Here is a 15,985-nt window from a genome sequence, read left to right on the forward strand (position 1 = left end):
TTTTACATTTCCATCTTCCATGGCTACAGAAGATTCTTCAGATTTATCGTAAACCAGACCCATTACCAGTCCATCCTCCTTGCATTTGGCTTGTCTGCAGCCCCTTGGGTTTTTACGAAATGCATGGTGGTGGTAGCAGCCTTCCTCAGAAAGCAAGACGTTCAAGTCTACCCGTATCTCGATGACTGGCTGATCAAGGGTTGCTCAGAGGCCCAAGTAAAGAACAGCACGGGCCTGGTCCAAGCCACTTTCTGAACACTGGGCCAATTGATAAATGAACTAAAGTCGATTCTCATTCCAGTACAGGGAATAGAGTTTATCGGGCCAGTGCTCGACTCAACCCAGGCCAGAGCCTTCCTTCCAGAGGCTCGATTCCAAACAATGTCGGCTCTGATATCCCAGGTCACAGCCCACCCAGTCAGAACAGCCCAGGTTTGCCTCAAGCTCCTGGACACATGGCCGCGTGCACTTCCGTGTATGACGTGCACTTCCATGTATGGCATGCAAGGCTGCGCCTCAGGTCCCGCCAGGCATCGTTAGCTTCAGTGTACTCACTGAACAGACACCACTTGGACTCAGTAGTTACTGTTCCGGCCCCGGTCCTTGCCTCCCTCAACTGATAGAAGAGACCTCCAGTTGGCAGTGGTGGGCATTCCCTTTGTTGCCCCCCAGCCATCTGTGTCCCTAGTGTCGAACGCTTCAGACCTAGGCTGGGGAGCCCACCATGATCGCCTCAAGGGCAGGGCCTGTGGTCCCTGGAAGAGCTGTTCTGGGCATAAAAATGTCAGGGAGTTAAGAGCCATCTGCTTACCTTGCCGAGTATTTCTTTCCCACAGGCAAGGTAGTGCAAGTATTGATGGACAACACCACGGCCATGTTCTACATCAGCAAGCAGGGAGGAGTATGCTCCTCTGCCCTATGTCACTAGGCCATCCATCTATGGGACTTCTGCATGAAGCATTTCATCCATCTCGAGGCTTCCCATCCTCCAAGGGCCCGGAACATCCTGGCTCATCACCTCAGCAGATCTCTCTCCTCTTACCACGAGTGGTCCCTTCACCCAGAGGTCACCAGGTTCATCTTCCAAGAGTGAGGATCTCCCCAGGTAGACCTGTTCACGACCAAGCAGAACAGGAAATGCCATCAGTTTTGCTGACTGCACATGCACAGCCCTGACTCCCTTTCAGATGCCTTCCTGTTTCCATGGACAGAGCTCCTATACTGTGTATTTTCTACAGTTCCTCTAGTACACAATGTCCTTCTAAAAATCAAGCAGGACAGGGTGAGAGTTATTCTTATGGCCCTGGCATGGCCATGCCAACACTGATTCGGCATGCTGCTAAACTTATCAGTAGCACTCCTGCTGTCACTCCCACTCTGTTCGGACCTGATTTCGCAATACCACATCCGTTTGCTCCACCGAATGTCAGGTCACTTCACATGATCACATGGAAGCTCTATGGCTGAACCTGGAGGAGCAAGCCTGTTCAGAACACGTTTGACAAGTCTTGCTGGGTAGTAGGAAGCCGTCCACTAGGGCTACCTACCTCACCAAATAAAAGTGTTTCTTGATATGGTCATCCCAATGAGGCCTTTCTCTGGCTTGATTTTTCCTTCTGTCTGTTCTGAAGTACTTGCTTCACCTAAAACAACAAGGCACGGCACACACATCTGTCAAGGTACACCTAGCAGCAATTTCAGCCTTCTATCCGCCAGTGGGCAGTCGGTCAGTTTTCTCTCACGAGATGACAATTCGCTTTCTTAAGGGGTTAGAGAGACTTCACCCTCAGGTTTGCAAACAATTCCCCCGTGGGATTGAACTTGGTCCTATCAAAACTCACAGCCCCTCCCTTTGAGCTGCTAGTATCATCTCCTCTGCTGTTTCTCTCCTGGAAGGTTGCCTTCCTGATAGTAATTACCTCAGCTAGAAGGATCTTTGAAATCGGGGCCCTTACGTCAGAATCATCATACTCTGTGTTCTTCAAGGACAAGATTCAACTGCACCCCCATCTGCCTGCTAAAGGTGGTTTTGCAGTTCCATAGCAACCAAGCCATTTTTCTGACAGTCTTCTTCCTGAAGCAGCACAAGAATTCAGAAGAGCGGCAGCTTCACTCATTGGATGTTAGGCGTGCCCTCACCTTCTACATCGAAAGAACTAAACTACTTCTCAGATCCACGCAACTTTTTGTGTCAATAGCAGAGAGGATGAAAGGCCTACTGGTTTCAGCTCAAAGAATCTCATCCTGTATAACCTCCTGTGTTCAGGCATGCTACGAGCAAGCGAATGTTCTACTGCCTGCTACCCTGACTGCTCATTCCACAAGAGTGCAATCCTCTTCAGCAGCATTTCTGGCCCAGGTTCCAATCCAAGACATTTGCAGGGCCGCAACATGAGCAACACATCTTGAAGAACAACTTGTTACAGAAGGTCAGTAACTGTTCGTTTGGGGTTTTTTCGAACCTCCAATCTAAGAATTGAACATGCTTGATCTTGCTTAGCTTGCGATGTCCATTAAAATCATAGCATGAGATAGTATAGCTGCAGTTGCATATTACAAAGAAAGGATAACACATCTAATTGTTAGATTTATAACAGATATTTTTCCTTTTATTTAATCGTTAATATAATTTAACCCCCAAGTAAAGAGTCAGTAAAATGTTTCCTTTAGATGGTATGTGATGGTGTTTTTTTGCTCTAAAGTATCTTTTATAAGTTTTCTTAATAGATTTGGATTGAAATTAATGTTGAATGAGTGGAATTCATCAGGTTTTTTTATAGGCACATGTTAGATTTTTAACTTGATAAACTGTCTATCAGCCTTTTCCCGAGATTTTACGTTTTAAAGCTCCTGCAATGCTCTATGACGTTCAGCATTTGTGGCTTGAAGTGTTGCCTAAATGCTGATTAAGCTTGGCTTATGTTTCCCATTTTTAGGCCATATTGTTGTGTTTCTTATGACTATGTTCTTGCAGCAGTAACAGAGGGTTCACATTTCATTTTTTAAAAATAACCATCAAAATAAATTTTGAAATCACCTCCACTCTCATCTTAAGGTGTATCCTTTTGGAGATTGAAAATGATTTTGGCTGGCTTGCTAGCTAGATTGTCCCTGACTGCTTTTTTAGACTTCATGTCTTTTATAAATTCCAAAAGGTCTTGGCATCTCAAGTCTGATTACATTTGCAAAAGTCAAAGTGGAAGGTTTCTGGCTCGATTCCTTGTTTATAAGAGACCTCAAAAATTCCTCCATGTGTGTGCTGACTGTGCCAGTGCTGGATGTGTGTGTTCAGTGTCTATAGTGTTTGGGACTAATACCTTTGTTTTGATTTCCAGCCGTTAGCTGTTAGACCCAGGTGAGAGTGCATCAGGGAGTGGGGAAGGGGAAAGGGCAATTGTATTTTGCTACATGGCTGTTCTAAATAGCAGAATATGACTCTGTCTCAGAACAACTAAGGGTCCAATCTTATCTTGCTTTTAGCGTAAATCTTCCATTAGTGTGGAAGTAAATAATATAATGAAAATATGCAAAAGGGCTTTGTGATAGATCCAAAATTGAAACCCGATAAGGGGTTTAAAACTCCCAGTGGGACTCATGCCTGCATAACACACATGGGGTTCGATTTAACATTTTGAAGCTTGACTGTGACTAAGCCTCTTTCTTCCTTTATACCCTATCATGCTATCCTCCTCTCCAAAGCAATGTCACTCTTTTATTCCTTCACCATTCCTTCTTTGAAGAGAACATTTAACTTCTCCATTCATTTAAGTGCTATTAAGAACAAAGAAGCTTCTAAATTCTTCATGAGTCTAGTCCTGCTTCTCTTAGTATAGAATATTCCTTTTCTGCTAATGATTTCTGCATGTCTTTTGTGGAGTTACACATTTTAGTGCATTCTATATCTTATATAATGTTTAAATAATTACTTTGTAAATGTCTGCATATTCTTTTCTCCATTTCAGACTGATTCATGGAGGGCAGCTGTTAAATGGATTGGCAGGTCCAACTGTAATGAATGCTGCTCCATTTCTCTCCACTACCTGGTTTTCTCCTGATGAACGTGCCACTGCAACAGCTATTGCATCATTGCTCAATTATCTTGGTGCAGCATGTGCATTTTTAGTAGGACCTCTGGTGGTTCCATCTCCTAATGGAACATCCCATCTTGCACTTGCATCTGAAAGTAACTCTGAGCATATCAAGGACCGCATTGAGGCTGTGTTGTATGCAGGTATTTTAAAACTAATTTACTTTTATTGTGTCTAAAGTGTGAACTACTACCCTCTAGTGGCTGGCCTGCAGACAAAACTGCTGATGGCTTAAAGAGTAGTTGTCCTATAGCTCAAGTGGTAGAATCCTGGGTTCTAGGGGGAGCTAAATTCTGTTCCCTTTGCCACACGTGTGGGGTAACCAATTGGGCTGTCTCTCTGAATGCAGACACAGATTCATTCCAAATGCAGTATCTGGTCTAGTTTTTCATGTCTTCTGATTTCCCATGACAAATATCTTCCACTAGGGCTTTGTGTTTTAATGCAGAACTTCAGAATTATGCTTGTTTTGTTGAACTTTTTTACAGTAAACCTCTCACTACCAGTTCATGTTTCTCTTTATCATTAACAGTGATAGTGTAAATCCAGCAATCTCTCAGCATTTCATGCTTAACTTCTGTGTTAAATCAGTCCTCATTTAGGGCTTAAATGCGTGAGAGTTAGGGCTATCGATTAATCACAGTTAACTCAAGCGATTACCTCCAAAAAAGTAATCACGATTAAAAAAATTAATCGTGATTAATTGCAATTTTAATTGCACTGTTAAACAGTAAAATACCAATTGAAATTTATTAAATATTTTTGGATGTTTTTCTACATTTTCAAATATATTGATTTCAGTTACAACACAGAATACAAAGGGTACAGTGCTTACTTTATATTATTATTTTTATTACAAATATTTGCACTGTAAAATGAGAAACAAAAGAAATAGTATTTTTCAATTCACCACATACAAGTACAGTAATGCAATCTCTTTATGGTGAAAGTGCAACTTACAAATGTAGATTTTTTTTTTGTTACATAACTGCACTCAAAAACATGCTTTGGCCACCATTCCAGAGGACATGCTTGCATGCTGATGACGCTCGTTTAAAAAAATATGCATTAATTGAATTTTGTAACTGAACTCCTTGGGTGAGAATAGTATGTCTCCTGCTCTGTTTTACCTGCATTCTGCCATTTATTTCATGTTATAGCAGTCTCAGATGATGACCCAGTACATGTTGTTCGTTTTAAGAACACTTTCACTGCAGATTTGACAGAATGCAAAGAAGGTACCAATGTGAGATTTCTAAAGATAGCTACAGCACTTGAACCAAGGTTTAAGAATCTGAAGTGCCTTCCAAAATCTGAGAGGGATGAGGTGTGGAGCATGCTTTCAGAAGTCTTAAAAGAGCAACACTCCGATGTGGAAACTGCAGAACCCAAACCTAAAAAGAAAAAAAAAAGAAAAGAAAAAGAACCTTCTGCTGGTGGCATCTGACTCAGATGATGAAAGTGAACATGCGTCGGTCTGCACTGTTTTGGATCATTATTGAGCAGAACCCCTCATTAGCATGGACGCATGTCCTCTGAAATGGTGGATGGAGCATGAAGGAACATATGAATTTTTAGCGCATTTGGCACATAAATCTCTTGCAATGGCAGCTATAACAGTCCCATGCGAACGCCTGTTATCACTTTCAGGTGACATTGTAAATGAAGTGGGAAGCATTATCTCCTACAAATGTAAACAAATTTGTTTGTTTGAGTGATTGGTTGAACAAGAAATAGGACTGAGTGGACTTGTAGGCTCTAAAGTTTTACGTTGTTTTATTTTTGAATGCAGTTTTTTATATAATTCTACATTTGTAAGTTCAACTTTCATGATAAAGAGATTGCATTACAGTACTTGTATGAGGTGAATTGAAAAATACTATTTCTTTTTTATAGCACAAATATTTGTAATAAAAAAATAAATGTAAACTGAGCACTGTACACTGTGTTCTGTGTTGTAATTGAAATAAATATATTTGAAAATGTAGAAGACATCCAAAAATATTTAAATAAATGGTATTCTATTATTAACAGTGCGATTAATCGCACAATCTATTTTTTTAATCGCTTGACAGCCCTACTAAGAATCTTTCAAAAGTGATTTGTTAAATAATTATTTAAGAATATAATAAAACCCCACTGGATCTTGATTTTTTTAACCAAAAAGTACTTAATGCTGTTCTTTAGATTTATGTGACAGTTATTATTCAGAAGCAACAATTTACTGAATAATAGTAATGTATGAAAATGAACACTGTAAAATACTAGATTTATTTATCCAGGCTTTTCCTTGCGATGGTTTCTTCAGCACAGCAGGATAATTCCTAAGGTGTTTTAAGAAATTTATTCTAGTCATGTTCAGTGGCAAATTTTCTTTAAAGATGAGGCTGAACCCCAGTTTAAGAATCTAGGGCTTGATTCTCTTCTAATGTAAATTGCTATAGCTGACCATTTCATGTCAGTTAAGAATTTGGCCCAGTTTTCTCTCTAGAGTTCAGTCAAGAGATATTGCTAGGCTTATTTTTTTTTATTTAAAATATTTTTGAAAAGGCACCTCAATGTTTAAAAGTGTATATACAAGTATATTGGACTCTGCTGGCTATTTACAGTGCTTTGTGCCAGTCCATTCTTCATGAGGCGAGTTTTCTTATAGGTTAATAATGACAGGGTATGGGGCACTTTCTTTACTTTAATAACAAGCATTTGAAGTTGGATCATCATGTAAGTGGGTACCACATAGCCCCTGCTTCTTTGAGTGCTTGCTCATATCCATTCCATGTTAGGTATGTGTGTGCTGCGTGCACAGTTGCCAGAGAATTTTTCCTCAGTAGTATCTGTCAGGCTAGCCATAGCGCCCTCTAGTGCTGCACGCTCATGCACTGGTATAAGGGGCCCAGCTGGCCCTGCACCCTCTCAGTTCCTTCTTACCGCCCATGACGGTCACTGGAAGAAGGCCTCTTGCTTTGGCAAGGCGTTCATTCAGTGGTTTTTCCTGTTATTCTCTAGTTTAGTTTTATTTTAATCTTAATTTCTAGTTTAGTGTACATAGTGTAGATAGTGTATATAGTTAGAATCCCTCTCTTAGCTTAGAGGGGCTTCTTTCACCCTGGCTTCTTTCACATCTTCTGGGAGCCTGGAATGCTCTGGCAGATCACCTCAGCAGGTTTTCTTTTCTCACCACAAGTGGTCCCTTCACCCAGAGGTGACCAGATCCATCTTCCAGAGGTGGGGGTCTCCCCAGGTAGACTGGTTCACAATCAAGTAGAACAGGAAATGTCAGCAGTTTTGCTCACTGTGCAGTCACAGACCAGGCTCCCTCTCAGATGCTTTCCTGCTTCCGTGTACAGACCTCCTGTTCTATGCATTTTCCCCCAGTTCTTCTGGTGCACAAGATCCTTCTGAAAGTCAAGCAAGACAAGGCACGCACAGGTTATCTGTGTAGACTCTGCGTGGCCACAACAGCACTGGTTTGGCATGTTTCTGGACCCCTACCCCAGACCTGCTCTCTCAAAACCACAGCCATTTACTCCACCTGAACCTCGGGGCCTTTCACATGACTGCGTGGCAGTTCCATGGTTGAACCTGGAGGAACAGGCCTGCTCAGAGCAAGTCCTCCCGGTCTTGCTAGGTGGTAGAAAATCGTTTACTAGAGCGACCTACCTAGCCAAGTGGAAGCGCTTCTCGGTGTGGTCGTCCCAACAAGATCTCTCACCGATCCAGTCGTCCCCTCAGTCTGTGCTGGAATACCTGCTCCATCTGAAACAAAAAGGTCTGGCCTTTTCATCAGTCAAAGTACATCTAGCGGCAATCTCAGTCTTCCACTCTCCAGTGGATGGTAAGTCTGTCTTCTCTCATGAAATGTCCATCCGCTTTCTCAAAGAGATAGAGACTTGACGCTCAAATTTGTGAACCGATTCCACTGTGGGACCTAAATCTGGTTTTGTCAAGACTCTCATGGGCTCTCCCTTTGAGCTGCTGGCATTATGCCCTTTGCCAGATCTCTCCTGGAAGATCGCCTTCCTGGTGGCAATTACCTAAGCCAGGAGAGTCTCAGAAATTAGGGCCCTTACGTCAGAACCCCTGTGTATGGTGTTCATTAAGGACAAAGTTCAGCTGCACCCCATCCTGGTATTTCTCCCAAAGGTAGTCTTGCAGTTTCATAGTAACCAGTCTATTTTCCTGCCAGTTTTTTTCCTGAAAAAGCACACCAATTCAGAGGAGCGGCATCTCCACTCACTGGATGTTAGGCACGCCCTGGCCTTCTATGTTGATAGGACCAAGCCGTTCTGTAAATCCATGCAGCTGTTCATGGCAGTAGCAGACAGGATGAAAGGCTTGCAGGTCTCAGCCCAGAGAATCTCATCCTCGATCACCTCCTGGATTCATATGTGCTACAAACAAGCGGGCATTCCACCTCCTGCTATCTTGACCATTCCTTTGACAGGAGCTCAAGCTTCATCAGTGGCGTTTCTGGCCCAGATCCTGATCCAGGACATTTGCAGAGCTGCGACCTGGTCATCAGTACATACCTTCTCCTCCCACTACTACGCCATCACTCAGCAGTCCCGAGATAATGCCAAGTTTGGATGAGCAGTGTTGCAATATGCATGTCCATGAACTCCGAGCACTCGAAGAAAAAATGGTTACTAACCTTTCCGTAACTTGTTCTTTGAGATGTGTTATTCATGTCCATTTCGTGACTCACCTTCCTGCCCCTCTGTCAGAATTACGGGCAAGAGGGAACTGAAAGGATGTGGGACTGTCCAGGCCCCTCAACGCATGAGTACATGGCACCCGAGAAGGTGCTTAGAGACAGCCTGATAGATACCACGAAGGGAAAATCTCTGGCGACTGTGCACATGGTGCACACACGTCCAACATGGAATGGACATGAGCAACACATCTCAGAACAACAGTTATGGAAAGGTTAGTAGCTGTTCTTTTCCTTTTGAGTGACTCACTTTTTTCTGGAGCCAGATGTATTGAAACTGAAGGGAAGTACAATTTGGGGCTACAGCCTTTTTAAGAGGCAGATAAGATGTTGCATCCGAAAGGTTCCGTGGCAGATCAAAGTAATGGTTCATGAGAAAGGAGTGCAAGGGAAAACTGATATCCCTTTTGCTGGCCTCATGGCTCAGTGCGGCTCTATAGTAGTAATGTTGATGGAGAACTTAATGGTAGGTAACTCAGATTTTCTGCATTCCTGAAATGGAAAGGGTTTTTAGGAGAATCCCTCCTTGAGACTTGTGGGTGGTATTGTCATGGGTGCAGAAACATTGTGTTGCATCTTTTAAATTTCCTGGGGAGCAACTTTTCATAAGGCTGCTGTAAGTTTTTTACTTTATTCAGCAGACTTTTAAACACACAACTGGATTTTTCTGTCTGACTTCACCTGTTGTATTAGTGATGTGTCAGTGGGATGAGATTCTCTTTTGAGGTATAGCTCCTTTGCACCACTCATATAGTGAATGGAAGCTGGATCCTGGATATAATTGTCCAGTAGAGAATTCTGCTGGTTGTGGGGAAACTGTCAGCTAGTTTAAAGGTGTCAGACCTGGCTCAAGACACTATCACCCTGGACAACATAGGAAAGGGACTGGGATGAGACAGTATAGCCCACAGAATCCGAGAGCTGTAACTTACTCCCTGATGGCCCCATCCCCACTCTCCTGCAACCCTTGGAGCTCAGATATGGGAGTGAATTTCCACCATACTGTGTAACAATAATACTTAGTAATTATATAGCTCTATTTACCTGCAGACCTTAAAGCACTTCACAAAGGTGATAGGTATCATTCTTCCCATTTAACAGATGGGGAAATGGAGAGATTAAGGGACTTGCCTAAAGTCACATAGCAAGCTAGTGGGGCACCTCAGAATTGAACTCAGGTCTCTTAACACCCATTCCTTTGGCACAGCCATTGGGCCATGATGCAGCTCTCACTTTGAGATTTTGGATATACTACAAGAGATGTTAACCTTGGATTGGTAGCATGGCAAAAGCATATTATTTTTCTAAAGCATATTTTGTGTAATGGTGGATAAGGCTGTAAGTATACATAGATTTGCTTTACAATCTTTCTCTGAACCATTCCCTTCCCTATCTCTGTTTAATGTAGTGGTGTTCCTTGCACTAAGAGCTTGGCTGAATTAAGGTCAGGCTTGACAAAGTCCTGGCTGCGATGATTTAGTTGGGGATTGATCCTGCTTTGAGCAGGGGGTTGGATAGATGACCTCTCGAGGTCCCTTCCAACCCTGATATTCTATGATTCTATGATCATGGCGTCCTATTGTCATATTTGCATACCATATTCTGAACCCCATGACTGAAATAGCAGGTATGTTCAGATCAAAATCAAGTTGCATTACCTAAACTGCATGGGGAAGTTTGCCTTGCTGTTGGCTCTATCCAGAGCTATTAGCCATTCATTTTCCGGCGCATGAAATTAAACCCATCACATTTATTATTACAACATTGTAGGTTCTTTCCTTATTGCATTGCAATTCAGTACAGGATTAGGGCTTTTTAAGTCTGGATATACCTTTTCAAAAGGAGAAATACCTTTCACCATCTACAAAGATACTTGTACCTCTGGATATAAAACTTTCCCTTTCCCATTTAGAGCCTACTCAACTAGCCAGGTGCCCATTTCTCAGGCAGAGCTGGGGCCATCCCTTCACTATGACATACAGGGGGTCCCCGGCATATATCTTCCCCCTTCTCTGTTGTTTCAGATATCTGTCACTCATCAATAGGGGAACCCGTGTTCCGATTTACATTGGTTCTGATCCGCATATCCGTCGTGAATTGGAACACCTTCCCCTATTGTACAGTACAGTACTGTACTTGCATCTGCTGGCCATGTTCAAGGCTTATTACCTATGGAGGACGTTCTCCATGCTGATTAAGGAGATGGCAGGTGAAGGAAAGCCAGTGTAAAGGAGTTTTGGAAGTCCTACAACATCTCGAACGGCGTGGAAAACATTGACGCGTCGTGGGAAGATTTGTTGCTGTTCCTGCTCTTGAGTTGGTGAAGGATGTCAGCTTCGAGGAGGTGGAGGAGGAGGATGTACAAGAGTTGTTGGAGTCTCACACTGAGCAACTGACAAATGAGGAACTGATCGAGCTGGACCAACAATGAATATCCAAAGAAAGCAAGGACAATGACGACAGTGACGTAGGGAAGGAAGCCAGGAGTCTGATGACAAAGAATCTCTCCCGTTTCTTTGGATTGCTGGATGAGATGACGGAAATCATACAGAGCGGTTATCCTTTTTGTGAACAGTCTGCCAAAGTCTCCAGGGCTCTCAATGATGCAGTGGCTTCCTACAGGGAGATCTGTCATTCAAAGATTCATGCAGGAGAGCAGACGTTGATAAAATCCTTTTTAAGATTTCTGCAGCCAAAAAGCCAGCCCAAGAAAAGCCAGCCACCACCCCTACCTAAGTTTAGCATAATTGACACTATTTTATACTGTATTATTGTATTAAAATGTTCTGTGTGTTTGAATGGTGTTAGTAGGGTTCTACATTATTTTATTCAACGTTTTGTATGTAAAATGTGTACTCTATAACCTGTCATTGTAAAAAGGTGCACCGTTTAGGCGAATAAAGCATTGTCATAGGCGAGTGTGGTGAAGTTGTGAATGCATTCCCCCCGCCCCCATTCCATTATTTCTTATGGGGAAAAATTCTCTGGTATACATTGTTTTGGTATCCATCGCCCTTTTCAAGAACAACCCCAGTGTATACAGGGGACCCCCTGTGTACAGGTCATTGTGGCATGGTGCTCAGATTGCTTTCATGAGGTATTAGAGATTCACTCTTCAGCAAAAGACATACAGCTCCATGCTCAGTGTAGCATTTCCTGACAATTAGTTTGTTGACGGTTCTTGTTCTCCCTTCTTGTTTCAAGTGCTTTGGTGGATCCATCCAGTGTTGCTGAAAGAATTGTCAAGAGGAAGGCAGTCAGTTACTGTTAAAGAGCTCTTGTCTCTGACTGCAATTTCCTTGGCACTTACAGTACATCCCTTACATCTGACCTTTTCCTATGTCTTGCTCTTATTGTTAAACTCTAATAATAAGCTGGTAACTTGGCCTAGGCTTGCTTTTCTTCTTTTATCTAGAGCAGCGGTTCTCACAACAACATTTTTGGTTGCCTCAGAGTCCAGCCACCAACTCTCACTGATGGCCGCACTGACACTTTTTTCCTAAAATACTTAATTAACTTTAGGAAAAACAATTAAATAAGCACAGATTCACATCCAAATAATTGTAATTTATACACCTCTACCCCGATATAACGCGACCCGATATAACACAAATTCGGATATAACGCGGTAAAGCAGTGCTCCGGGGGGGCGGGGCTGCATGCGCCGGTGGATCAAAGCAAGTTCGATATAATGCGGTTTCACCTATAACGTGGTAAGATTTTTTGACTCCCGAGGACAGCGTTATATCAGGGTAGAGGTGTATTTGTAGGGTTTTTTGGCAGACTCAATAACAAAAATAATGCTGCCTTCCTTTTCATGCCCCCTCCTCCCCCCAATCCAGGGCTTAATGGGTCCTGGACCTTGCTGTGAAAAGTGATATTTGTTAATATCACAGCACACTTAGCAGCTACCTGGGAGGCCATAATGTACAGCAGCATATAACTTACTGTATTTGTATAGCCTAGAGGCAGTGGTGTTATAGGGTACAGTGGGGGTAGCTAACGTATCCTTCACCCTCAAAGACAATCCTTTTATGATAAGACAGCAGTAGGAAAAGGAAACACGGCTTCGTCCAAAGTGAATCATTTAGTATTTGATGCTGGAGAACAAAATGGTCAAATCTACATGAATTCATCCTCAAAATAAATCCTGTGTGTTTATATTTTTTTTCCATAGAGCAAACTGAAACAGTTATTCTGGTTTTTTCCCCACCTGGTCCATTCAAATTCTGTGTATCATTTACTTTTCACTTTCATGAATTATTTTCTCCTCATTTGGCAGAGCAGTTGGCAAAGTGCCTTCTCTCTCTTTATTGACTTTATTTAAAAAAAAAAGTATTTAGAGAGGAGGAAACTAAAGCAATCCAGTACCCAGCACTACTGGATTTCTAGATAGTATTTCCAGGTAGTACTGGTGAATCACTTCTTTGTAATAAGATCCCAGGTGCTCCTCAGAGGACATAATCCATAGCTATAGGATTGCCTATACAGTAGTAAAGAATCCTGTTTTTAAGAGTTTAGGAAAACTAGCATATTAGGGTTAAGCCTGTGAATAGGGAGAATGCTGTGTAAATTGTAAAGGCCTGTAAATGTTAGATGGGCTGGGGGTTGATTAACATTTGTGGCTTTCTCTCATAAAGGCTGATCATGAGACTTGCTGAGTGTCTTATGCAGGTTCAGGCCCAAATTGCCACACTGAAATTTCTGACAGACAAACCCACTGCTGTTGAGCAAAAGCAGCATCTGCAAACAACTCTGTTTCTTCATTTCTCTCCCATTTATGTCCATTCTCTCCTTGGGGCATGGCTGACTGTACTTTCCTTCTTACATTGTAAATCTGTCTGTTACCACAGTAACACTCTCTGTTTGTGCTGTCTCTTGACTCTACCTTTGTTGAATTCTTTTTCATGTCTTCATCATTGTGTGCTGTGGCTATTGAAATTCATTGCTCTAGGGCTTCCCCAAGTCCCAGCTTTCCAAACTCTAGCATGTACTGCTACCTGTCTTCTCATACAATGAAAAGTAACCTCATCACTGCCCTCACGCCCTCAGAATTATCCACTTGGGTCCAGTTTGATATCATCCTCCTTGTGTTTAAAACCACAAGCAGACCTGCTCCAGCCTGCCTCACAGACCTTGTCCGGCTCTGCATTGGCCTCCTCTCTGTCTCTTCAGGTAGTGTTATAACTGTTGATGCAAAAGCCTTTACCTCTGCAGCTCCTGCCATTGCCAATGACCTGCCTATATCTATCTACCTAATTGACTTCCAATCTTGCTTAAAAATATATTCCCTTAATTCCTCTTCCTATTGTTTTAGATCTAGTTCTATTATTGAAGTTTGTAAAGCATTTGGCGTACAATTTTTGTATGAAATAGGCTAGATAATAACTTCATCGTATTAAAATAAGCTCTCACTGTTAAAATCCATCACAATGTTAAACTTCTCTCTTACTGTGGTTTTTCTTAATTGTCTCTTAGAATTTGGAATGGTCTCCCTGATATTTTCTGCAGCACTAGCCTACTTCCCATCACGCCCTCCATTTCCTCCCAGTGTGGCTGCAGCTAGTCAGCGGCTCAGCTATAGGAGAAGTTTTTGTAGGCTATTAAGGTAGGTTCTCCTGGGGACAGCTTGGGTTTACAGTTCAAAGCCAATTCAGCTTTTTTTACACCTACATTTAAAAAGCAAAACAACAGAACATGTGCTTTAATCTTTTCACTGAAGAACAAACAAGTTAATTTGTAGTGCTTTGTAATCAAATTAAATATTAATACATAGACATGAAAGAACACTAGATGTTAAAAAGTGGAGTCATTAATTATTAACTATTTTCAAAAATATTGCAAACCACATGTCAGAGTCACTCAGCATCAACATCACAGCCTCTAAATATTTTTGTTACAATGAATACAAGACAATTAAAGGGATGTGTACTGTAAAGTGTTGAGGTAATTTAACATTGTGAATAACTGAGCATTAAATTGTTTTCTTCATTTTCAGTGCTCTTAAGCTACCAATGTTGCCCATTATGTTGGAATAAATTGGGGTCCAGTTCCCCATTCAAATGTGAGCCCCATAGCCCTTGCTATGATGAAAGAAGTACACAAATGCATCTAAGGCAGAATTTCTCCTATTGAGTCCAGTTAATTGCGTATGGTGTTAAAATGCAAAATGGGGGAATGGAAAATAAGTCTTATTGCTGGGCAAGGTCTCAGATTAAACATTTTTGGTGTTTTTTTAACTTTATGAAGAAAATGTCCTAATGCTGCTTCCTTTCTCCCACCCTTGTTTGGTCTTGTGTATTTAAACTGAAAGCTCTTCAGGGCAGGGACTATTTCTTTCTATGTGCTTATATAGCACCTAACACAATGGCATCCTGATATCAGATGGGTCCTCTCGGCACTGCTGTAATACAAATAATAAGTAATATTAAAGGCCTGCATCCCGTAACTGATAGCGCAAAGGTGAACTGTTATGCCCATGTACAATCCAGGTGACTTCAATGGAGCTCTGCTCATGTGCAGCAGTCTACCACTATTCTGTCAGTAGCAGGAATAGAATCAATGTGTAAAAGGGACCATTTAGGATGGAATATTTGTGAAGCTTTTTTAACTAAGCAATTATTAGAGAGCAATAAAAACATACTTGTCATGCACTCTGTGCTTTCTTTACTTGCGTTTAAAGCCTGCAAAAATTATTCCTCTCTTCTTGTTGTTGTTAGGGAAATCATTTCCAATCAGAAACACTCAATTTCTGCTATTTGGAACCTGGCTAAGGCTATGTCCAAACTGCAGTTAGACACCCATGGCTGGCCTGTGTCAGCTAACTTGGGCTCATGAGGCTCAGGCTAAGGGGCTGTTGAATTGCAGTCTAGACATTTGGGCTCAGGCTGGAGTCTGGGCTCTGGAACCCTTCCACCTCACAGAGTCCTAGAGTCTGGGCTCCAGCCTGAGCCCAAATGTCTACACTGCAATTAAACAGCCCCTTAGCCTGAGCCTCACCAGATCCGAGTCAGCTGACACAGGCCAGCTGCAGTTTAATTTCAGAGTAGACATACTCTGTTACCAGAAGGTGCAAGGCATTATAATCACAAAAGTGTGTCCTTTCTGGAGAAGGTTGGCGGTGAGGGAGGAGAAGGTGAGAACAGAATTGGTCAGTTAATCTGTAACGTGACCTACTTGAGGTATT

General features: G+C 42.1%; 1 protein-coding gene across 1 annotated transcript in view; it reads left to right on the forward strand.

The window, feature by feature from the left end:
- The window catches only part of SLC49A4 (solute carrier family 49 member 4), a 125,135-nt gene that overhangs the window by 75,246 nt on the left and 33,904 nt on the right, over nt 1-15,985 (forward strand). Inside the window, exons 3-4 of the mRNA XM_045032271.1 lie at nt 3,963-4,231; nt 14,278-14,407. Coding sequence (XP_044888206.1) covers nt 3,963-4,231; nt 14,278-14,407 — 399 coding nt within the window. The remainder of the gene's footprint in view (nt 1-3,962; nt 4,232-14,277; nt 14,408-15,985) is intronic.

The sequence above is a fragment of the Mauremys mutica genome, chromosome 10 (genome assembly GCF_020497125.1).
Source record: "Mauremys mutica isolate MM-2020 ecotype Southern chromosome 10, ASM2049712v1, whole genome shotgun sequence".
Lineage (NCBI taxonomy): Eukaryota > Metazoa > Chordata > Testudines > Geoemydidae > Mauremys > Mauremys mutica.